General features: G+C 51.1%; 1 protein-coding gene across 1 annotated transcript; it reads right to left on the bottom strand.

The window, feature by feature from the left end:
* Positions 1-2,681: 2,681 nt before the first annotated feature.
* FBXO21 (F-box protein 21) lies at positions 2,682-22,167 on the bottom strand. The gene is made up of 12 exons (XM_032128241.1): positions 21,938-22,167; positions 19,101-19,236; positions 16,891-16,985; positions 15,140-15,261; positions 13,341-13,487; positions 12,704-12,837; positions 12,355-12,491; positions 11,692-11,868; positions 10,871-11,003; positions 8,376-8,566; positions 7,329-7,486; positions 2,682-4,348 (listed from the first exon to the last, which is right to left on the bottom strand). Exons 1-12 carry the CDS (start codon positions 22,150-22,152, stop codon positions 4,170-4,172), a joined length of 1,824 nt encoding a protein of 607 aa, XP_031984132.1. The 5' UTR covers positions 22,153-22,167; the 3' UTR covers positions 2,682-4,169.
* Between the last annotated feature and the right edge of the window lie 1,885 nt (positions 22,168-24,052).

The following is a 24,052-nucleotide window of genomic DNA, read 5'->3' as shown; positions in this document are numbered from 1 at the left end:
GGAGAAAGGAGGGATGTCCCCATCTTGCAACCTCAGCTGTCAGTGTCGGGGGCCCTGGGGCTCAGGGCTCCTCACCCTCCGTTCCTGGGCCAGCAGTTTTCCATCCAATGTGGAATTTTGGCCAGCCCAGGTACTTCCAGCGGGAGGAGGAGGGTAAGAGGGGGGTTAGACATGCAGCACTCTGTTCCCTTCCGTGGGGGAAGAGCCCCCAGGGAGTGGGGCAGGGCCCTTGGAGCCGGGATATCCCTGGGGGATGCCCAGGAGTCAGGACAGTACCTGGAGCCAGCTGTGTGCAGGTGGAGGTGGCCTGGAAGGGACCAGGAGATCCCAGGGACCCTTCTCCAGCCCTTCCCTCCCCTCCCCTCATGTCCCAGCTCTCCCTGCCCCCCGGCAGGGCTGCCTGGCCTGGAGGGTCCTGGTTTCCCTGCAAAGGTTGGAGACAAACTGCCGTGGTTTGTCCCAGAGGCCTCACCCCCTGCCCTTGGCTGGCTCAGGGCGCTCTCAGTGTGTCCCTGTGTGTCGGGATAGGTCCGAAGGGGTTGGAAGCGCTTCCCAGGAGGATCCAGGAGCTGTCCCTCCCTGCCCCTGTGCTGCTGGAGGGCACGAGCAGCTCCTGAGCCTGGCCTGGAGCAGCAGCACATCGAGACCTCAGCCTCCGAGGGTGGACAAAGCTCCCAGGGATGCTGCTGCTCCCGGGCCTCGCTCCCTGCCGGAGGAAACCTGAGAATGGCACTGCCTGGAACATCCCTGAGTGCCAACACCCAGTGGCAAAGCTGGGAACCAGCCCTGGCTTTTCCTTACGATCCAGTGACCACTCCTCACTTCCTGCCCCTTCCCAGCCCCCTCTTCCCCATTCTGAATTTTTTTCCTTCACCCTCCGGATTTTTACATGACAACACCGGGGCTGTTCTGTCCCCAGGACAGGTGGCCGGTGACACAGAAAGGGAAGGGAGAGCACGGCATTAACTGCAGGGAATTCACCCCCTGCTCCCAAGGGATGCGCAGGAGGAACCTGGCCAGGCTCTGCACTCGGTGGGAGAGAAGGGAGGCAATTCCACCTTCTCCAGAAAGCCACACAACCCTTCCTGGGAGAGCTCCACAGACAGGACAGGACAAATCCCGACGGACGGCATCGGCACCATCCTTAACACGGACATCACGGATCCGCCCATTACTCACGGACACAAGGAACTGTTGGGATCCACTGCTGTCTTCTTGGGGAGAAGCTGACTGTGCCTGTGCTGCCAGGAGGGGAGGGGGCACAGGCAAACCCCAAATGTCACCCCAGCACCTCACAGAGGTGTTCCCCACCGTGCTGGACCGTGGATGTGCAGCCTGTGGGAACCCCTGTGCATTCCAAGAGGCTGCTCCAGCACGGACACAGAGGGATCCTGGGGCCTTTCCAGCTTTCCCTGGCCACCCTGGGCGCTGGGCTGAGGCCTCCTCCCACAGCAGCAGGTGCTCACAGGGGAGTTTCTGCTCACCAAAACCAAAGACTCCACCCACGGCAAGCAGCACTGGAGGCAGCAGGGACGCCCTCCCCAAATGGGAAACAAAAGGGAACGCACCATTCCCTTCGGGTTGGTCTCAAATCCCAAAATCTGACTTGGCCCCTGAGGCTGTGTGGAAAACAGATGGAAACAGCCCAGTCTTTTCCAAATTTGGCACATCCAGGCTGTGTTGGTGCTCTGGGTGACCCCAGCACCCACAGCCCGGGCTGTGGACATGGGCAGCACCCAGAGCAGGCAGAGCTGTCTGCGGGCACAGTTCCTCCAGAAACTCCTGCCAGAGGGATGAGGATTTCGTTCCAGGGCTGCTGGGCTGCCAAGCCTATCCCCTTTGCACAGAACGCTCCCCTTCTGCACCCCAGGCCACACCAGCCGTGGGGAAATCTGTGGTGAGCAACAGCTCCCCACTTCCTCCTGGGCCAGGCTCTTCTCAGGGTAAGGACACGCAGTGGCCCCAAAAGAGGGACGGGAAGGGCCCTGGTGGCTGCTCTGGGACCCCTGGGGCAGCCAGCAGCTTTCCCGGTGGCTTGGTGAGCACTGGCCAGCAGCAGCAGCTCTCAGAGGAGCCCTGGGTGCTTTCTGTGGCTCCTGTGGCTCTTTTATGGCACAGCTGGACCTGGCACTCGGGCAGCTCCTCCTCGTGCCAGGGCTCCCGCGAGCTCTGCGATTCCCAGGTGTCAACAGAAGGGAGCACAAAACCCCAGGAATCTTGCTGACAGCTGGGAATGGGAATGGGGCACCCAGGCTCTGCTCTGCCTGTTCTCAGCTACCTTGGGACTCACAACCCCCATTCCCAACCCTGCATCCCTGCCAGGAATCTTTTGGGATCTGCTTTCAGAACGGGTTGGAGGGCTGGGGTCTACTCCAACCCTCAAGAACAAGAGATGGATTTTCAGGTTTTTGCCTGAGGATTCCCTACCCTGATTCACAATGGCAATTCCTCCCTCACTCCAAGTTCATGTCAGTGCAGACCTGGGACAGCGGGAGGTGTCCCTGTCCATGGAACAAGAGGAGCTTCAAGGTCCCTTCCAGCCCAAACCATGCTGGGGTTGTGACTCTATTTAAAGACACAGCTCTGCTTGGAGCAGAGCCCCTCAGCACTGCTCACACTCTCCCCACAGGCTGCTCCTCCTGGAGCCCCCAGACCCCTGCAGACCACCACCACCACAGCGCTGGGCTCGCAGCATTTATTTCCACAGCAAACCAGTGCTCAGGGTTGCAGGAGGTGACATGCAGGGCAGGCATTGCTGGAGAGGAGGGCTGTGATTCCATGTGGAGATACCTGTAGTGCATAAGAGACTAAAGAGCATCCACCTACCTCTACAGGGCCCTAATTGTCAGCTCGGAGAGAAGAATTACCGTGTTGCAAGTGGACAGTGACAGGAGACACGAGCTGCAGCTACTCTACACACATTGCTTCAGAAACCACAAAGATATGCACAAACACCGTGTCACTCTGCACCCCACAGCCCCTGAGCCCAGAGGAAAACCTCTTCTGCAGTGGTTCTGTCGGGGCCTTTAAGTCAAGGTTAAAAATTCATGTGCTTCGAGCTGCTAAAGCTCCTTCCTCGCAGGCAGCCGAGTCTGCGCTCCCTCAGAATCCCGTTTTCTTTTGGCAAGAAGGAAGAAGGCCTCAAGCTGCAGGAATTAACATCTTGCTTCCATAATGGTTTGGCTGACTCCAGGGATGGCCAGGCTCCAGTCATCATTCCCCTCTATTGCATAAATACCTACTGGAGAAAAAACTTGGAGATGGCAGCGAGCGGCAGCTCCGCGTCCATCGGAGTCATTCCAGCGCTGCCCTCGAGGTCCCACCACACATTCCCTTGAGGGTTCAAATCCTCCTGGGAACACTCACAGCTGTGCCACGGATCCCACCCTGGACACACACGATGGACAGACAGGAAAGCAAGGTCAGAACAGGGGCTGGGTGTGTTCAGCAGGTGTGGAAAAGGGCCAGGAGCTCCTCTTCTGCTTTCGGAGTCTCTGCCATCGGCCAAGCGGCCACCTGGCCCTCAGGGTCACCACGAGCCTCACTGCTGCTGGTTTTGTGGCTGGAACTCTCTCCCAGGCCCATAAGGATATTGCCAGGCCCAGAAGGATATTTAGGACTGGGACAGTAGCTCTAGGTAGGACCAATCAGACTACAGAGGTGAAGCAATACCTGACCCAGAAATTCAGACCGGAGAAGACAACAGTGAAACGCGAGAGACTTCAAAAACTATCGCCTGCATGGGATAGACACTCAAACCAAACCAGACAGACACAGCCAAACAAGAATCCCACAATACTGCAAGGACAAGCAACTTCCTGTCAGAGGGGGGTCCTCCATATTCCACACCAGGATCTCGCTGTGCTGACCTTCTAAGGCCACCACAGAACAAGCAGAACGTGCGGATCCTTCCGAAGGACAACACTCCTGGCATGGCTGTCCCTGCAAGAACCTCCTGCTGGGCCTCAAGTACCAAAGTGTCCCTGTGCCTTTGGGCCAGGCTGGGCAGGCAGACAACGGGAAGATGCTGTAGCACCACTTTCCAAGTTCAATGCAGTTTTCAATGCATTAAGCCAAAGGATTGTCACCAAACTTGCTTCCCACGCAAGTTCTGCAAAGAGGGTAAAGCTACACTCCAGCTGCTTCTGTCCCCAGGCTGCCTTTGGCACTCACTCCTTGCCTGAACTGTAAATTTTCTGCACCGTGGCTCGAGTGAGCTCCAAATCCTCTGGGTACCGAATTTCCAGCTCGGTATTTGCCAGGTAGTGAAGGCCGGTGAACTCGGAGAAATAGCGGCCGATGTCGGGGTGAGGGATCTCCCGAGGCTCAGAGTTGTGCTCCAGGTTCTCTGTGAGGGAAGGAAGGAATCAGTTACCACCACAGGAACAGCTGCTGCAAGGCAGCCAATCCTGGGCCTCTCCCAGGCCTTGTTTCTGTCTCTAGAAACACCAGTTCCTGGTGCTTTAAAGAAAAAAACCCAAATCCAGGAAAATGTGCAGAGCAAGTCAGTGTGAGTGCTCACATAGAGCCTCACCTCCTGATGACCCCACTTACCAGGGATGTGGGAAGTGTTTTATGCCTGAGATTGCCTGGCTTTAGGCTGGAGGAGCAGGATGCTGCTCCCACTCTGCTACTCCCAGGACTCGGTTGGGAGCACAGGGAGAAGCTGCTGCACTGAGCTCTGCTCCTCTGATCCCTCACGAGGCCCTTGGGGGACCAGTTTTAGGAGAGATTCCCCTCAAATGCCCCAAGGTGAGCCCACCTGCACAAGGCTGTCCTGGCAGAGGAGCCAAGAGCTTCCTCCCTCAGCCTGTGCTTTCACCACCATGCCAAGGCCCAGCCTGGTCTTCAGCCCTGCCTCCAGCAAAATAAACTTCCCCAAGTCCAAACTTCCCCAAGTCAAGTGCAAGTCCCTAGGAAGGACACGTTGATTCCTTCCCACAGCAGCTTCTTTCCCCCTTTGTCCTACAAGATAACCTGATTAGGCACAAGGGTTAAACTCCACTAAACCCCAAAGGTGACCCCCAAACACTGAACCCCAAAGGTGACCCTGGCCAAGGGCTGCTCTGCTCCGCAGTGTCGGCACAGAGCAGGGACTGGGAGTCAATCCCACAGGCAGGAGCCCTGCAGCACTCCCCAAATGATGTCATTTTTTTTCCAGCAGTGCCAGATAAAACAGGTAGTATAAGCTAGGAAAAAAAAAAAGCTGCATCAGCATCAAAGGCTGACTTTGGGCAGGGCAGGAACAAGTTGGGATGCAGAGAATGTCATTCAGGAACAATCTGTCTCTGAAATCCAGTTCATTACAGGGAGCAGAGGATTCCTGTTAATCCATGCAGGCTCTTTGAAGCTGCTGCACGTCAGGGTGTGCAGCCAGCAGCACCAGAGCTTTCCATCCCTCAGCAGCCTGCTGCAGTCCTGGAGGCTTGCAAAGGACCTTTTTGGATACTGCACCACTGCGGAAAACAATTTGCACTGCTGAGTGCTCTGCAGCAGCATGGCTGAGCTGGGAGCTGTGCTCAGGGAACTGCAGGGATGGAGCTGCAGGGATGGAGCTGCTGGGATGGGATGGAGCTGCTGGGATGGGATGGAGCTGCAGGGATGGGATGGAGCTGCAGGGATGGGATGGAGCTGCAGGGATGGGATGGAGCTGCAGGGATGGCAGGGGGGAGAGGCTGACACAGGCGAGTTCAGCACAAGGTGGGAGCCTCCCAAGGGTGCTGACGAGCAGTTTGGAGCCAGAGACCTCTCTCCTGTGCTGTCACAAAGCAAACAAAACAGAGACAAGAGTGGACAGGTACCAAACTCCCTGCATGACACAGGAGTTCTGGAACCAGCTACACTCAACCCACAGATTTACAGGAAGGCCTCAAACCGAGGTACATTTAGCTATAATAAGCTTGGTGTTATTTCTGAGCTGGTTAAATTAAACTCCACATGAAGATTTGTTTAGGATTCTCTCAGCAAAAAACTCTCACTCCCTCCCTCCCCAAAGTCAGGTCAGGAGGATATGAAATAATCCTTCCCAAATGACCTGAGGATGTGTTTTAGAGGGGATATCAATAGGCAGCAAGAACAAACTCTTCACTTTCCCCCAGCAGTATCAGGACTCTTGGATGCCCCAGAGATCCAGCGATAAGAGTGTCTCCTACACAGAGATAACAGTGTCAGCCTACCCTGAAAGGCACCGTGGGACCAGCCAGGCTTCTGTTTGTTTACACATCATTAGATAAAAGATAAGTGATGACTCAGCCCCAGCAGCTCTGGGGACAATTACCTGATTAGGTAATTACCAAGATGAGTATTTCAATATCAACCCATAGCACACGAGAATTTCTGGTTTTTAAGACTCTCTGAGAGGCCAAGCCCTGCCTGATCTGAGCCATCAGGCTTTGCCACTTCATCTTTTTGGGCTGCTGAATATAAAAAAGCCACTCTCAGGACAGTGGGAAACACCTGCACTTTAAATCTACCGAGGGAGAAGTGTCCCTGCCTGTAAAACCACCTCTTGTCACACCCCTTGTCACACCCAGGGGACCAGAACCTGAGGGAGCACCCAGGGGAAGGGCATTTTGGTCAGCATTTTCCCTCCAGCAGCTTCCACATCTCCCCTGAGCCAAACACACTTGGGCTGTGGAGCTGGCCTGCCTGGATGAGACCTCCGTGTCACAGGGGGAACACAAACGTGAGAAAAATGAACATTTTTACAATGTACAGAGTCACAGGCGTGCTTTTGTTCTGTAATTTTCTTTAGAACTTCAGTTCAACACCTCTTCCTGTCTCCCAACCACACACTCTAACCATCAGACAAGAGTTTCCCGTTATGGTTTGTTGCATAAAGCACACGTGACACAGACACTTCTAAAGCTCTCTGCACTTGTGAAGAGACATTAATTTTTGTTCTGGCTAAAAGTGGCACTAAAAGCCACGTTATCTGTGTTCCCTGGGATGTGACAGTGGCCAGAACCATGTCCTGACCAGCAGCTCCTCGGTGCTCCCTTCACGAAACCCCATTTCCAGGTCCTGTCCAAGCACAGCTGTCAGGAGCTGCTGACAGACCTTCAGCCTGAATTATTTCTTTCAAAGCAGCAGTCAAGGTTCACACCATGAGAGTGTCCAAAACACTTCTGGGTAAGAGGAGATCACACCAGAGTGGGTCCTTCATGTCCATTCCCAGCAGTGCTGATTCCTTGCAGAGCAAACAGAGCAGGCCACGACTCAGGATCATTTCCTTCCTACCTCCACCTTTCTAACCCTTGTTAATCACACTTAATGAATCCATTAAGCATCCCTTTGTCCTGATGTGGACAGAGAGTGCTCCTGCTCACCTTGGGCAGCGTATCTGCAGGAGCCATCTTCCACCAGGACGTTGTAGAAGGGCTGGTGGGGGCCGTGGGGGAGGCTGTGCACGTTCATATTCCGGATCCACTCGTGTCCCATCATGCAGGCAGGATCCCAGCCATAAATCACACAGTTATAGCCATACCTGATTCAAGAAATGGCACACAAAGGCTGTGAAAAGTCCAGAGCCAGCTCTTTCTCCTCAAGATTAATAGAGCACAAACAGGACAGGAACCTCCTGAGAGCTGGCATAAGGAGGAGAGGAACAAGAGGGAAAAAAAAACAATTCAGAAAGACTTTGAGGTTATATTTTGAGGTGGAGGGAAATGGCTATGAATGACTGGATAAACAGACAGGAATAAACAGCTGAAGACAAAGGAAAACCAGATGTGAGCAAGAAAAGAGAATGGGAAAGAGCCTGGAAGTCAGCAGACAGAGGAGGAAGCAAGAAATAAGGAGGGCTCACCCACCCTGCTGGGCTGTGCAGTTACTCCAGTGCTCACCACACAGACGGGGACACCAAGCCACTGCTATCACAGAGTACTCAAGGGATTAACTGGGACGTGTTACAGCTGTCACTGCTGATGCCCCTAAAAGATGCTCTGGATGTCTGGCCTGGCTCTCTGGCAGAGCAGTGCAGGCAGGAGCACAAAGCCTCTGTGCAGTGCAGGAGCAGGGAATGAGAGCACAGGGAAACATCCACAAACTGTCCTGGGAATATCAGAATCGATTTTGAAGCTGACTCTGTTGCAGTGCCTCATTAAGTGACTGCTGCTGTTTCCTGGAGAGCTCTGTGCTGTGGGGATGTTACCTGTGTGACACAGGGTGACTCAGACAAGCCAAGCTCTCTGCAGTGCAAACATTTGCTCTCTCCAGGCACTCACAGAGCTGCTCCCATTTTCCTGCACAGCACGGACGCACATGCCTGGCATTTCCCACTCCTCCTTGGCACCAAAGCACGTCTCACTGCTGTCAGCACAAACCCTTCTGCTCTGCTGGTACAGAGCTGACTGCGGGGAAGGCCCCAAGCTCACCTCTTGTGTTTCATGATGAGCCCAATGGAGAAGCAAACCTCCTTGTGCTTCTCATCCGAGCGGTGCTTGACCTCGGGGCCCAGCTCCTCCTTGCGCCGCTCGATGTGCTCCAGGGTGTGCTGCACCAGGTACCCCACAGCCCCGTGCTGGGATGGGTCCAGGGCCTGGATGTGCTGCAGGATGTCCAGGACCTTCCAAACCACAGCAAAAACAGGTTCAGGACACAGCCCTGCAGCAGCACATCACCTATAGATACATCCAGATACATTGCTGGGTGTAAGCGCCCAGGCCTGAGATCCCCCTACACACAGCTGCTTCCTGATCCCCATACTCTCCCAAGGAGCTCTTCCTCACAGCCCATTTCTACTTTTCTCTTTGTAAAGCTCCCAGCTTCCAAGGAAAGGCACCGGAGAGCACAGCAGCTCCTTAAAACAAAGCCCTGTGAGTTCATCATGTCCCATTTGGTGACCACAGACCATCTCTCAAGGTTTCTGGCTATGAGAATGCAGTTTCCATGTCCCAAAATGCTGCTGGGAAGTGATTCCAGGTGACTTCTGCTGCTCTTGAGAAGTAATATTTTAACTTAAAAGAGTTTCTCAGCATTTCTGTGAGGTGCAAAAATAGGGCAGCACAGGAGGAAAGTAACCTCCATGATGCTTTCCCAGGGAATGGTGAACAAGACAGAAAAGCTGCTTGTCTTAGGATGACTGAAGAACACAAAGCAGCAAGCCCTGCAGATCCAGAATTCCAGCCTCCCAACACCCTCTGGCACAGCATCAGAGCATCTGCTGCAGAGTTTGTTAGAGGTAGGAAATGCAAACTTTAATTTTTTGGTAAAAGCAAGGAAAAAAAAACCCAATCTGTCCTGTAAACATGTTGGGAAAAGACACACATTTGCCTCAACAACAAATACCTCAAGTCCCAAAATCTGCCACAGTTTGGCACCTGGCAAAAGGATTGTCTCCTTGATCACAGGTTTGATCATTAAGTTCAGAGTAGCAGCAGAAGAGGAATAGAAATCTCAGGCTGTTCAGCATGAACAGCAGCCAAAAACTGAGGAAAATCAATTTAAATAAGGGACAGGTGAGTAATTTATGAGAAGAAACACAGTTCAGGCACCTTGGCCACTTCAATTCTATTAAGAATGATGTGAAAATCCTGAAAAATCCTAAAGGAAGGGGAAGGAAGTAACCACAGCTGCCAGAGATTCTTGGGAATTTCATTTACTGTTATTTACAAACATTTAGGGCAACATTACGTGCAGCTCTGCAGGTCTTTTAAGATTTTCTACTCCTGTCCATAAATCTGGCAGAGCCTGTCAAAGCTGGTACATTCTGTCCTGTCAGACACAGCATTCTCTCTGGTTAGCTGCAATCCTGCCTGACAGCCTGGAATGACTGGATGCAATCCCGAAAAACCCAAATTTGCTCATTTCCATTGCAGCTGGTGCAGAGAACTCAGTAGCATTCAGCCCTGGGGTTGGGTTATGTGTTCTGAGGGGCAGTAAATCCACGTCTGGTGCTCTCCAAACACATCCCTGAGTGCCAGAAAGGGGCAGGAAGATCTTCCAGTTCCCTGTTTATGTCCAGCAGCCATTTCAGTGAGTCCCTCCCACACACAATTTTCTTGGTGCTGGTATTTCTGTGGTGACCCTAAAATTTGCTGCCACAAGAAAGGAAGGCCAAGCTTAGCACGGCTTGATCTTCAAAGGGAAGGAGGCAGCTTCTCCAGCAGTCCTGTTCCGGTTGATTTGGTGGGAAGAGCTCTGCTTTCTGCTCAGCTGTCCAGCCAATATTCCTGTCCCCTTCCCAAACCTCACAGGTGGAACTGGCACAGGGAATTCTGAGCAGGGACATCTCCTTGCTGCCGTGACACACTAAAGAAATTAAGATTTTTCTGAGTTACAGGCTGTGCCCCTGATTCAGAGAAAGCCCTGGATGACCCAGACAACCTGGAAATCTCAGCACCTTCTTTCCCACACTCCCAAGATAACAGGACTGGAGTTGTCACCCTGAAGGAAAAGGAATTCCAAGGTCAGGAATATCAAGCTGCTTTTTCACAGGAGCCACAGATTGCGTGGCCAAGGTTGGGAGAACAGCTTTGGTTTTATTTGTAAAAGATAACTTCCTGCAGTTTTCTGATAAGGGAATTGCTCCTTTTCCAGGAGCCCAGCAAGAGCTTCACCACAATTTAGGCACAGAGCAAACAGGATGCTCTTATAACTCACAGTCCACGGGCTTGGTGGCAAGACAAGCTGTAAATCATAAATTATGACTCAAGGCTGCCCCCAAGTCTCCCCTAGGACAAGCAGGCAAGAATCATCCACCCTTCCTGCTTCAAACTGACTCCCTGCAATGTGAGAACTCCTCCAACTGCATTTATTACAGAAACAACTCGTGGCAGACTGGAATGCAGGCTGACACAGCGCAAAATCAATAACCCAGTGTTAATAGTGCTCAGCCTACCCAAAAACATTCCCCTGAGTGCCCAGGTACCTTTTCTGGCCAGATTCCCAGGTGGAAGTATAACCTGGCCTGGAGCATGAGGTGCTGCACATTGTCTGGATACATGGCCAGGTACAGGTCCAAGGAGTCTCTCAGGAGCTGGTAGGACTGGTCAGTGCTCTCTCTGCCAGCAGAAAGGAAACTCAGCTGTGAGGCTCTGCGACCCCCATGGACAGGGGGAGTCCCCAGAATGATGCTGCAGGTACAGCATGCTCACAACAGTGATTCCAGCATGGATTGTCACTCACCACTCCAGCCTGCGACAAGGAAAAGCGATCCACAACTGATCCCTGAACTCTGCCCTCCCACCCCACTGCTGTTCTCCTTGGTCAGATAATCCCACACAGAGAATTCACTCCCCAAGCCATTTCCTTTTGGTCCCCTGACACCTAGAGCAATCCTTTCACTCCTGTCAGTCTGTCTACGGCTGCTTGGGAAAGGGATTATCAGGAGCATTTGAAAACAAAACATAATGTTCTACACACCAAGAGTATCTCTGAAAATGCTCACTGGAACATGGGGGTTGTGCTTACCAGAAGGTAACAAAAGGCTCTGCTTTTAAGCGATGGTGGATGGTCCCTGTCAGCTTTTCACAGAGAAAATGAAACACCTTTTCTATTTTCTTGAGAGAACCAGTTTTACCAAATATTGTTGTTTCCACTCAGATGATTAAAAGCACCCAGCCAATGCCTTGTGACACATGGAATTTTCAGGATCTCCTGGGTTGAGTGACACCTTTTGCAAGCAGCAATATTGGATATGGAGACATTGTACCCTGGGTCCTTTTTCCCCCCAGATGACCCTCAACTCACCGTTTCCCAAGGTTCAGGAGATTCCCCACCATCCGCTGCAAGACCTCCTTGGAAGTCACCACTCCATAGAACTCCTCTGTCACGTGGTGCCCGATCAGGTACTCGCACTCCTTCACTGTCAGCTGCTTCCCCTTCCCAAAGGCATCGATGTAGGTGTAGTCAAAAATATCTGTGCTTCTGAAGAGGCAACAAAGAGGCCAAACTGTGATCAAGGGTCTCGTGGTAGAGCAGGATTTGCTGTTCCTGTTCTTCCCTGGGTCCTTCACTCCTCAGCTCCCTCCTAAACAGAGATTACCTGGTACCTTCTCTCTTTCCCATAATTCTCACATCACCTCATGGGTACTGTTACTTCAGGAAATCTGTTCTTATTCAGCAGCAGCAGAGCTGAGCTCAGGAAATCCTTCCTGAAGATCTGATCTTTCCCTCTGTTTAATTTCAGATGGAAAACAATTAAACATTCTCACAGAGGTCTAGAGCAGGAAATCGGTTACCATTCAGCAGCAGCAGAGCTGAGCTCTAGGAAAACTCTTCTAGAGGTCTGATTTTTCCCTCTGTAGAGGCAGATGGAAAATAATTCAACACCCTCACACAGGTCTGGAGCTGTAAATGTGTTCTGGTTTTTGTCACTGTGGGCACAATTTCAGAGCTCAGCAGGTCACTCACCCTTCTTTCCCTTGACACCACCGCAGTAGGAAATGGCTGGGAAAGTTGACAGGCTCCAGTCTGACTCCCAGTTGCCTGGCAATTGTTAAATAAAGCACAGACAAACTGATGGGAATTCCTGTCCTGCGGATCAGAACCTGCGGGAGAAAAATGTGACAAAAACACAGGTGGGATTTAAGAAAAACATCAATTTCAAGGGTGGATTTCACAAAAGAAAATAGAACTCGACAGATTATGCACTGAAGAATGACGTATTTATTTAAGAGTTGCTCTTCACAGAGAATTATTTGTCTGGCTACAAATAAAGCCTTGCAGCCTCCCAGCTTTTGCCTAACACACACACACACACCTGGTGAATGTAGGAATTCAGGGAGTTGTAGTAATCCAGCTCATTTCCTTTGTATTTGAGCTGCTCATACAGGACACAGTTCATGGCATCAAGCACCTGCCTCTGAAGTTCCACTTCTGGAATGAGAACCTCTCCTGGAAACACACATGCAGTGAAATAAAGACTGAGAAAACAAGAGCACTCAACCCTTATGCAATGCAATTTTCACATGGACAGGCTCAGTCCTTCCTCGAAAGCCAGAAATGACGCAGTTTATAAAACCAAGGAGCAAGATGCTGCCTGACCTTTGGAGATGATAAACATGCACCTTCCTATTCATGATTTTCTGAGACTGGCAGGAAAGAGATTGTTTCCCAGTCCCACAGCTCTACTACAAATAACAGGACTATTAAGATTTCAGGGACAAATAGGAAAAAAAAACCCAATTCCCCTCCCAATTCTTTTTGCTTAGCATCAGATGGACTGAACCCTGGGCTATTGAACAGCTGTTTCTTGAATGATGGCTTAAGTAAATGTCAGAATTTTGTTTGCTAGGGGATAAAAACAACAGCTCTTTAAGCTGCCACAATTCCAGAGCTGTTTCAGCCGTGCAGAGGTGCAGGAGAGCCCTGCAGGAAAGCACATTTCTGTACAGTACCTGCCTTGGAAGCCAAGCTGGGGTGCCTGGGGTTCTTGGTCCGCAGCACTTTGCGCACTTTGTCTGTGATATCGTCCACCTGAGCCTGGACACTCTTCAGGCAGATGTCTGACAGGGGGTTGCAGTACTGATCAATCAAAACAGCACCTGGAAAAAACAAACTACATAAGAAACAGGACTTGAGTTTTTCCTTTGCTTGGTTTTTTGCCTGCTCCACATTCCAGGCATGCAGCGAGCGGTTGCAGCGGAACGGCAGTGCTCTGTGTTTGAAACCTGCAGTCATCTACTGGATTTATCACACAAAAGGCACAGAATAAGCTGACACGATAAATCACCAGCTGAACTCAGTATTCCCCTCTCCCCCACGCTGAAAGGGAGCTGTACCTTGAGCAGGAATGCTGCTGGACCAGGCTTGACCAGCTCTGTGCTCACACCGCAGCCCCTGGCACCTTCCCAACCTACAGAGCTTTTCATTCAGAGCCTGACACAATCCCAGCTTCACTCAAACTGCCTCAGTTTTGATTTCTCCCTGTCATGTCCTCATGTATCATCCTTGTTCATCATTTCCTCGTCTGCTACATCCATCTTTCTCCTCCACACCTGCTCTCCATCTTCCCAACACAAACCAGAACAGAACAAACTTTCATGTTCCTCCTACCCAAGCCTCTGCAGGAAAAAACTTCCTTTTCACAGAACCTTCTCCTTGGCACCACTGCTCTTTCCAAAGCCTCCCTAGCGTTCCATCTTTGGGATCAGCTGTAAGGATTTTGCACGGATCATACCTCTTCCAGCCTCCTACAGGGCTTTGTCAGCATGTCCATGACAGGCCTGTAAATCAAGGAATTCAGCAGGGCCCCGAGCCGTGGCTCCTTTCTGTCCTCCCGAAGTGTTCCCTGTGCTCTGACCAGGTGAAAATTCCCAAAAAACTACCAGCTGGTGCTCCAAAGGCACCTCCACGGCGGACAAATTACACGTATTTGTGACACACATGACTAAGCCTCATAATTAATTTGGTTTTTTCTAGAAAAGGCCACTTCTTGCTGTCCCTTCTTGCCCTAACAGCCCATTCTTCAAAGTCTATTGCTTTGGTGTTACTCTTTCCTGGGACATCTTGGAGTGTGTAGCAAGAGGAAGGGACTCTTCCACAGCCACCTGCAGCTTCAGAGCTGTTCAGAAGATTGAGAAGGAGAATAATCCACCAGACTGAGGACACAAAGAGCAGAAGAAGCAGAAGAAAGAGCTTTTTCTTCCTTCTCAGCAGGTGTAAGTGCCCTCCCACCACGTGACTGGACTTGGATCTGTTTCCCATCAAAGTCCAGCACTCAGCTCCTGAGACACTCACAGTGCTCAGCAATTCCCTCTGCTTGCTCCCTGCTCTGATCTGAGGAGCTCCTGGGAAAGGGGAAAGCAGGGAGCTGACTGGGAACCAGCTCGGCTGAACGCAGCCCAGGGGCCACAGCTGCAGTGTCAGTAATTAGGAAGGATGTCGAGCTACAGCTCATTTTTCTCAGCACCCTGCTCAAGATTCCAGTGTTTCACCATTTCCTGCCTCCCAGCTCAGCTGTCCATGGGTGATCCTTCACACACACAGCAAGGACAGCACCTAATGCCATCCTGACATTTTAACCAACGCTGCCACGGGATGGGAAGGATTCCAGGCACTCCCAAAATCCAGCCTGAATTCTGAGCCATGAGCCAAGGGCTTGCTGGAATCTAAGCAGGGCAGGCTCCTTGCAAGTCAAACCATGATGGAGAGCTGTCATTAGGTGTTCTAGCTGGGCTTTCTGCCAAGGACTTACCCTCCAGGAACGACTGCCGCTCCGTGGGGCGCTGCAGATATTCCTTCAGGTTCTTCAATATATTCTGCTGCCGCAGGAAATAGAGAATTTTCTTTGCATAGTACTTCCAGGTGAGACCTTTCCTGCACAGTTAGACACAAGAAGAAGCATTGCCCTCAACAGGTGAACAGTTGGTTTTTCCAGCGAACACAAGTTTATGGTTTCAATTATTGGTTTGCTCCACAAGCACTGTCACTGAAAGTCAACCCAACAGGGAATGCTGAGAGGAATTTATCATAAAAAGCCACACAGCTTGCAAAACCTTGCTCCTATCATCTCCAATTCTCATCCTATCACCAAGATGTAAGTTTGAGAAGACGCATTATCATGGGAAACAACGCAGATCCTAATTAAAGGAGCTCAGGAATATCTGATTAAAATCCTGTACTTTATTCATAAAACATTACCCTCTGTCTGACTGCATCTCTCCAGAGTCAACCCTAACGCATCCTCTCAGCATTAAAAATAGATGGATGAGGGACATGAATGTGAGTCCAACAGCATTCAGACGAAAAACACAATTCCCCAGAGGAAAACCAACTCTGTAGCTCAGAAAAAGCAGGAAGAGATCAACAGTTGGTCTGTAAATGACACAATTCCACAACTTTTTATAGGAAAGCCCTGTCACTTTCTAAGGCCTCTCCATCCTCCTGGACAGCAGGGCAATCAAACCTCACAACACTTTATCTTCTTCCAATAAACTGGGATCCTCAATAGGGACAACTGCTTTACTGGGATATCTTCCAGGGAAATCATTTAGCCTAATGCTCCTGAATGGCAATGACTACAGCTTAATCAGGGTGTAATTAGCATCAATTCTGCTTTATGGGGAGGCATTTGGCCAGTGCAAAGCCTCAAAAGCTTTTGAACCAGTTGTCAAATGAGAGATGCTCAGGCCCAGCTCAAATAGAGAAGGCAATAAAACGGATGGGAAAAGGCAAAAATGAGATGATTGCCATTCCAGTTGGGTTTTTTCAAGCTCTATTACCAGTCCCTCTAATCAAGGCTATTAGACCCCATTAAGAGCAATCTATCACAGCCCAGTACCACACCAAACCCAGCATGGTTAGGTGGCACCAGCAGAAAAACCTTCAAATAAAGCAGTGATTTACTAATCTTGCACAGTGTTAATCAAGGTGATGAGATTACCCAGGCAGATGCAAACCAGGAGTTTTATTCACCAGCTGTCTGAGTAATTTACAGACCTGCAAATTCTGCAGTGGCCGAGTTCAACTCTCTTCCTATTTGGGGACAAAAACTGTACCAACCTACTCCAGCCCTGAAAGGAAAGAAAAAGCTGGAATTTCATGGTGGCGATCCTGAAGGATTCCTGCTTCCCTCTGGTGCTCTGGCCTCACTCTGCAAATTAGTTCAGCAAACTAATCCAGGCTTAAAGCAGAAAGGAACAAGAGGGAACTGCTGAGGCAGAGATGAGGGTACATGGGACATGTCCCAAGAAATGCCATGAGCTGGCAAGGAAATAAACAACAAAAAGCAACACAAAGCCAGAGGATTTTCTTCTTGTGGGACAAGGTTTCCATGTTTTTTTCTGGAAACACTCAATTTGTCCTGAAATCAGGCCTTGGCAAGCCTGGGGGTGTTGTTTAATGAGTGACCAAGGGCAGAAGCTGAGGTCAGGCATTAAGCACAGTGTTTTTCTCCAGGAGCTGGTGAAAGAGGGAAATCCCTGCCAGTTCTCACCCCTCTCTTACCTTCCTTCCATGTTAAGGATGCACATCAGCTCATCCTCAAAGAAATGGCTCGGGCAGCCCAGAGTCTCAATGTCACTGAATCCGTCACAGGGGACCTGCCAAAGCAGACAGGGAGTTATGCACAGCACCACAGATTCTCCCAGAATGTCACTAAAAGACTCAAAACCAAATTTTTTTCTTTTTTAATTTATGAAAGATCTTAAAAATGTCCTGCCCGCCACAAACTCACAGTTCTGTCCTCATGGATTCATTATTCCACTGAGAGCCCCAGGAACATCCTACAGCAATTTCAGCCAAATTCTACAGCATTTAGGGCTCTGATGCTGAGTTAAGGACCAGCACAATCACATCTCATGCAGGGTGGGCACGAGCTGGAAGTGATTTTAAGGTGGAATCAACTTCTGCTTGTGGTTGACTGAACCTCTCCATACCCCCGCCCTGTGCAGGAGATTAATCCTGGGTGAAGGAATGAAGAGGCAGGAGCCTTTATTTTTTGCAACAACCACTTCTGCATCCATATTCAGAACAGCTATTTTCTTCCAGAACTCAGAATTACTTTTTAAACTTTGGCTGAACTGTAAAAAAAGCCCTGCCTTTCAAGCTCTTCGCTATAGGATATGGGCTCATATATGGGTTGAAAGGCTCTTTCTCCCAGCTCTGAGCAGGGAATCAAGCTGCAGTTTCTGGCCCCACAGGAGATGGTTCTCATTATGAGGCCTTTGGGCACTGCTTAATGGTCTCTCCAAAGTCATTGCATATGTGATTAAAACAGGAGGAATCCAGGAGCTTCTTCTCCCAGTGAATGCTCTGCCAATTCTCCACGGACAAATGCCTGCCTGCTGCAAAACAGAACAGCCAGGAGACACCAAACACCCACCTGGCCCCACTGCCTTCCTTTTGCACACCATTTTGGCACAGGAGCCATAAAAGGGGGGCTGTCTAGTGGCTCTGGTGTGAAATTTTGAATTCAGCCAAAGTTACAGGCAGCATTTATGCTTTTTCCACAGAATTCCAGGCTGACCCAGTTGTTCAGCTTGCCAAAATCTACAGGCACCTACTAAGCAAACAGCCAAGTAACTCCTGTTTCATGTGTAAGTCAGTGTGAGACACCACATTTTCACCTTTTCCCCACTGAACACAAAACTATCTTGGGGTCATGGCCGGCTGGAGAACTTCAGAAACACACTTTGCAACTGAGTGGCCCTGTTGTGCCTTGCTCCTGAATTCAAAGGGCTTGTGGCAGCTCTCAGATCCCGTCCTTGCACAAGGGCTGCAGAGAAGCTCAGCAGCTGTGCTTTGTGTCAACAAACTCTGCGGCCTTCAGAATTCCCAGAGCCAGGGCTGAGCTCCCAGCAGAAAGCAAAGAGCTTTTAGGGCTCAATGCAATCCCAGAGCATGCTGCACTCTACACACCTCTGGATTTGGAACTCTCTTCCCCCCCTCCTGGGCAGCATTTTCACACAAAGTCTGGAAATACAAAAGCTCTGACTGCACGGTTCATGTGGAGAGCAGTGCAAGAGAAACTAATGGAAAGTATTGATCACAACCAAGGAAGGTGAATCTTTGAATTATTGTGGAATCACGGAATATCCTGAGCTACCACAGCGATCATCCAGCCCAGCTCCTGGCCCTGCCCAGACACCCCAACAACCCCAGCCTGGGCATCCCTGGCAGCGCTGTCCAAACGCTCCTGGAGCTCTGGCAGCCTTGGGGCCGTGCCCATTCCCTGGGGAGCCTGGGCAGTGCCCAGCACCCTCTGGGGGAAGAAAAACCTTTTCCTACTATGAATAATAACAAAGACTAAATAAACACATTTTTAAAAAGGCGAAACCCCCTGAGAAATAAACAACTTTTGAATGGTTTAGGAATTTTTAAAGAATAATATCCCCTGCTGATGTGAATGCTCGGCCAGTGTTGAGGAAATAGCCTCAAGCTGTGCCAGGGGAACTTTAGGTTGGGTATTAGGAAAAACTGACTAATTGAAAGGGTTGTCAAGCATTGGAACAAGCTGCTTAGGGGAATGGTGCAATCACTGTCCTTGGAAGGGTTCAGAAAATGTGAAGATGTGGTGCTTAGGGACACTGTTCAGTGGCTGGACTCGATCTTGGAGGTCTTTTCCAACCTTAATGATTCAATTAATGATTCCATGAATGATTACATTAAACAAGTGCCAGGTTGGTGCACACACACATATCTAGAGGGTGACTTACATGTTCTGAGAAGAACCTTTTGGAGAAGGAAGCCACAATCCTCTGGGCTTCCAGCCCCGCGTTGTGCCGTGCCTTGTACTCCTCCAGCCAGCTGACGCTGTCACTGTGGCTGTAGTACTTCAGCAGGGACGGCCACCTGCACAAACAGAGACAAATTAACAGCAGCAGTAACATTTCACATCCCTGAGAACCTCCAGAATGTGAAACTTAAGTAAGCACATCACTTGAGGAGCTGAGCCGGTGCCCAGACACTGCCCAGCTTTAAAGGAATTGTATAGAATTACCTCAGACATCAAAGCGCATTAATGATTATTTAAAAGCAAGCTCTCCTGAAACCTTCAGAGGCTCCCACTCCAGGACTGCAATATCTAAACATCCTAAATGCTTCAGTTTTATAATTAAAAGAGTTTACCACAAAGAAGCATCATGTGGAAGCCAACCTGGCACTGAACAGAAGGGGAGTTCTTTGTCCTGTGTTCTTCCTACCACCTCGGGGAGCTCATTAAAAGGCTGCACTAAACACAGCTCCCTCCACTGCCCTTGCTGGTGGCAACATCTACTGGAGGAAAACAGAACCCTGAAGTCAAATCGTGACAGCTGAATGCTTTTGCAGTTTGGTTTTGAGACAAGAAATAATTGTTTGAAGAAAAAAAAACCAACCCAAACCTCACAGCTTTATTGCAAAAAAAAAACCCTCCTTTACTTAGACTCAGAAGTCCACACGTTTCACAGCTTACTCAGAATTTCAAGGTTCAGCTGAAAATCCAACTTCAGGGCATGTTCTGGGGGCTGTTAGCAGCACCTTTTTGAATAAAGTGGGTGTGTGGTGCCACAACACAGCTTTGTGCCATAAAATATGTGCCAGCACTGCAATTCCTGCTGCTGTGAAGACACCAAGATCACTTGTGTGAGAAACATGAACAAGAATCAGCACAGATGGAAATATTTTGGAAAGAAAGCTGAGAGAAAGGGGTTTTCTTTTCATTTGCTGGGGCATTCATTCCACATTTTGAAATGCTGTTCATCATTACTGGTTTATACTAAACATTTTCCTTCAGCTCCATGGGCTGTCTCAGGTTCTTTTCAGATCATATAAATATATATTGATATATGTATTTAATTTTATAAATAATTAGAAGGCCAAACGTTTATATCCCTAAATTGCCTTAGGTTTTTTTCAGGTTATATGTATATATTTAAGTTGCTAAATAGATAAAAGACCAAATACTGAAATCACCCATCCTGTATAAAAATTATGACAGTGCCCAAACCACACCTGGGAGATATTTCACTGCTAGTTAATAATAAAACTCCCCTGCAATTTTCCTTCCCAAAACAAAGTCAAATAACCTCACATTATGTAACAACCTCTCTCCTGACGAATCCCTGGCCTTTCAGCCACTGCTGAGATGCAGCCACCTCACAATAACCCTCACCGTCCTTCATTTTGGGGTGAGAAAGGAGAATTTCAGGGCTTGAAAGGACAGTGAGAATTTCAGGAAGACAAAGTGCCACTGCTCACAATGGAATCCAACCAGGATGGCAAGGTCAGGGTGAAACCTCCTGCCAAAAATTCCATTACCAAGGAGAGAGGAGGAGAGCAGCGTGTGCTGATCCCCCACCCTATCCCATTCCAGCTGCTGGATCCCAACCAGGGTGAAACTTGCAGGAATTCCAGCCACGGAACCGGTGACAGTCAATGCCAGAGCCATGGCTTGGTGGACTGGGGAAGCTGGAATCGTTCAGCAGCTTTGTTTCCCCCCGTGAAAAGGGAATAATCCCCTCATTTGGGCTGTGCTGGATTTCAGGAGCCAACTGGCAGTTGGAGAAAGCAATTCTGCTGCTTTTCCTGTGCCAAAACAGACAAAAGCAGGTAACAGATCAGCAGGTGCTATGCTGGACAGCCTCGGGGATGAGTGGAGGTGCCTCCAGGACTGCAGAAACCAGCACAGCATCAACAGAATCACACCCAGCCCTCATCCCCAGCCAAAATATGAACGGTTTCACAGAGCACAGCACCCTGTGGCTGCCCCTGGGGAAAACAAAACTCAACAGCAGCAAAACCCCATCCCAAGGATTTGGGTATCTGCAAGAACAGTTCTCCCCAAATCCCCACAAATAAACACCTCACTGCTGTCCAGCACCAGTCCTGGGACCACAGAGATCTTGGCCTTTGTTTTGGAAGCTCCTGGAGGGGTCGGGGAGGCCAATGCACAAGCCCAGTGCGTGGTTCCACTGCCAGAGCCCAGGCTGGGCCTGGGAATGCAGGGGATCCACGTGCCCGGGTGTGGAAGGGGCTGCAAGACGGATCTCTGGCCAAGGGGGATCCCCTGCAAGCAGGACGCTCAGCTTGATCCCTCCTCACGGCATTTAGGGGGGAAGGCAGCCTTGCAGAAGTCCTTATAGAAGTGTGGGACACCTGCCCGGAGAAGCTGCGGCTGCCCCATCCCTGGAAGTGTTCCAGGCCAGGCTGGATGAACCTGGAGCAAGCAGGACACAGTGGAAGGTGTCCCTGCCCATGGCAGGGGGTGAAACGATGGCTTTAAAGCTCCCTTCCCACCCGAACCTCTCTGTGCCTCCATGATTCCACCCAGGCCGCGGCAGGTTCATCCAGCCCCTGAGGAGCTCACCACGGAGCCGGGAAGACACGCAGGGATCAGGAGGTGGCGGCGGCACTTCCACCACCCCAGACACACGCGAGCCTCCCAGGCCGGGCCGGTCCGATCACCCCCGGTGCCCCTGAACCCCGCGGGTGCCCCTGAACCCCGCGGGTGCCCATTCCCTCCCGTCCGAGCCCGCGCCGCGCCGGGCGGGCCGGGCCGTGCGGCGGTGCCCACCTGAGGCGGAAGCGCTCCCGCCACACCTTGCCGCGGGGCTGGCACGCCTCGCGCAGCCGGCGGCAGGTGCAGGACACGCGGCCGATGTCGGCGGCGCCCAGCACGTCGCAGCAGAGGATGAGCTCCAGCAGCTCTCCCGGCAGGTCCGTCAGGCCCGTCCCGCTGCCGCCGCCGCCGCTGCCGGGCCCCGGCGGGCCCGCGGCCTCCGCCGCCATCTTGGCTGTTTACCTGCGCTCCGGGGCCGCCCGGCGCTTCCGGGGAGGGGCGGCCCGGGGAGCGTCCGCCAAGTGCGGCCGCCGCGGCGAGCGCAGAGCGGGCTAAGGGAGCGTCTGGCAAGTGACGGGGGAGCCGCAGGGGTCTGTGGTGGGATCGGTATCGGGAACGGCGGGGATCTGTCAGTGTGTGTGAGCATCGGAAAGGGGGCCAAAAAGGGGCTCATCAGTGTGTGTCAATGGGTGCCAAAAAGGGCCTCGTCAATGTGTGTCAATATTGGAATTGGGGGTGCCAAAAAGGGCCTCATCAATGTGTATCAGTATTGGATCAATGTGTGTCAGGATCAGAAATGGGGGTGCCAAAAAGGGCCTCGTCAATGTGTGTCAATATCGGAAACGGGGCACAGTGGGGATCTGTCAATGTGTATCAATATCTAAAGGGGTGCACAGAGGGGACCTCATCAATGGGTATAAATATCTAAAAGGAGGTGCCAGAAGGACCTCATCAATAGGTACAAGTATCTAAAGAGATTAAATGTCGCTATGAATATTTAAATATCAAAGGAGATCTATCAATGTGTATCAGTACCCAAAGGGGGCACCCTGTGCCAGGGCCTCCCCACCCTCCCAGGGAACAATTCCCTCCCACTATCCCACCTAACCCTGCCCTCTGGCAGTGGGAAGCCATTCCCATGTAAAACAATCGCTCTCCCTCTTTTTCAGTAAGCCCCCTTCGAGTGCTGGGAGGATCCCCCTTGCACGGGAAAATCGTTTTCCCACGGGAGAAGCCACGTCCGTATTTCTGCCTCATTTCCCTGGCCACTCTGCCATTTCCAGGCCTCTCAGCCCCTGCCCGGAGCGCTTTTGCCGTGTTCCCAAGGCTCCAGCTCCAAAACTCGCCCAGGGTTGCACACAGGCAGCCCTCCTGGCTGGGCTGTGACTCAGGCCACCTCGCAAGGCAGCGTCTCTGGCTGGCAGGGGAACAGGGGCTGCTGATTGCCACCGCTATTCACTCTGCCCTGGCACTGCAGGCGGCAGAGCAGAGCGAGGCCAAGGCATCAGCAGAGACCTCGAGCAGCCTCCCGGTGTTAAAAACACAGAGAGAAGAGAGGGACTGCCAGCTTTTAGTTCGCTTTTTTTTTTTTTAATTATTTTTATTTTGACTGTAATGCAAACAGGCATAAGTATTCCATAAAATCAGAAGATTGGGACTATACAGAGAGAAGGTGCATGCTTCAGAACAACGTGGGTATCTTGCAAACAGAGCCAGAGTCAGTCTGAGAGAGGGGCTGGAGCACAGGGGACGAACGGCAGAGATTTTAGCAGCATTGAGAGCTCAGAGGTAGGGGAAGAACCACGTTTCTGGCTGCTTAAAGCACTGGTAGGGTGACACGCAAGGCGGGCTCGGCCCACCCCATGGCTCCTCAGCACGAACCTACCTCGGGATCGCACACGAACAGCTACAGAATCAGCTCCCCCTGCCCCACACACACCGAGCTGTTTGATGGGATGCAAAGTGAGAGTGCCAGGCTCAAATCATGGCATCGTTTCCTCGAGCGAATGAAGGCACAGTGACGTGAGGGGTGCTGAGGGGAGCGAGAAGCAGGGAGCAGCCAGGGCCTGGAGTCCCATGCAGCCCAGCAGGATTTACCCGAAGCTGAAGGTTTCACACTGGGAAATTTGGGAGTTGCCTGCCCCAACGCTGCCACCCTTCCCAGCCCAGTCCCCGTCCTCATCGTGGCACCGCTGCTCTTCAGGAAAAGGCCACCGGAAAATTAAAGAATCCACCCCCAACCTTTGAGTCTGAGACTGAGGGAGCCGAGGGGATAAATCCCTGCTCCTATTACAAAAATTAATTGGCACTGAATATCAAATTCCCCGGGCAGCTGGCAGGAGCCGTGTT

Source organism: Corvus moneduloides, chromosome 18, assembly GCF_009650955.1.
Source record: "Corvus moneduloides isolate bCorMon1 chromosome 18, bCorMon1.pri, whole genome shotgun sequence".
NCBI lineage: Eukaryota > Metazoa > Chordata > Aves > Passeriformes > Corvidae > Corvus > Corvus moneduloides.
This window is presented reverse-complemented; position numbering and strand designations above follow the sequence as displayed.

Bases quoted from the DNA above. Each gene is read 5' to 3' on its own strand.
- FBXO21 (XM_032128241.1), bottom strand. From the start codon at position 22,152: ATGGCGGCGGAGGCCGCGGGCCCGCCGGGGCCCGGCAGCGGCGGCGGC. The intron at 12,838-13,340 runs GTACTGTACAGA...GTGTGTTTCCAG, and splicing joins CAGCTTGGCTTCCAAGGCAG to GAGAGGTTCTCATTCCAGAA. The intron at 12,492-12,703 runs GTGTGTGTGTGT...TTTCTCCCGCAG, and splicing joins TGAATTCCTACATTCACCAG to GTTCTGATCCGCAGGACAGG.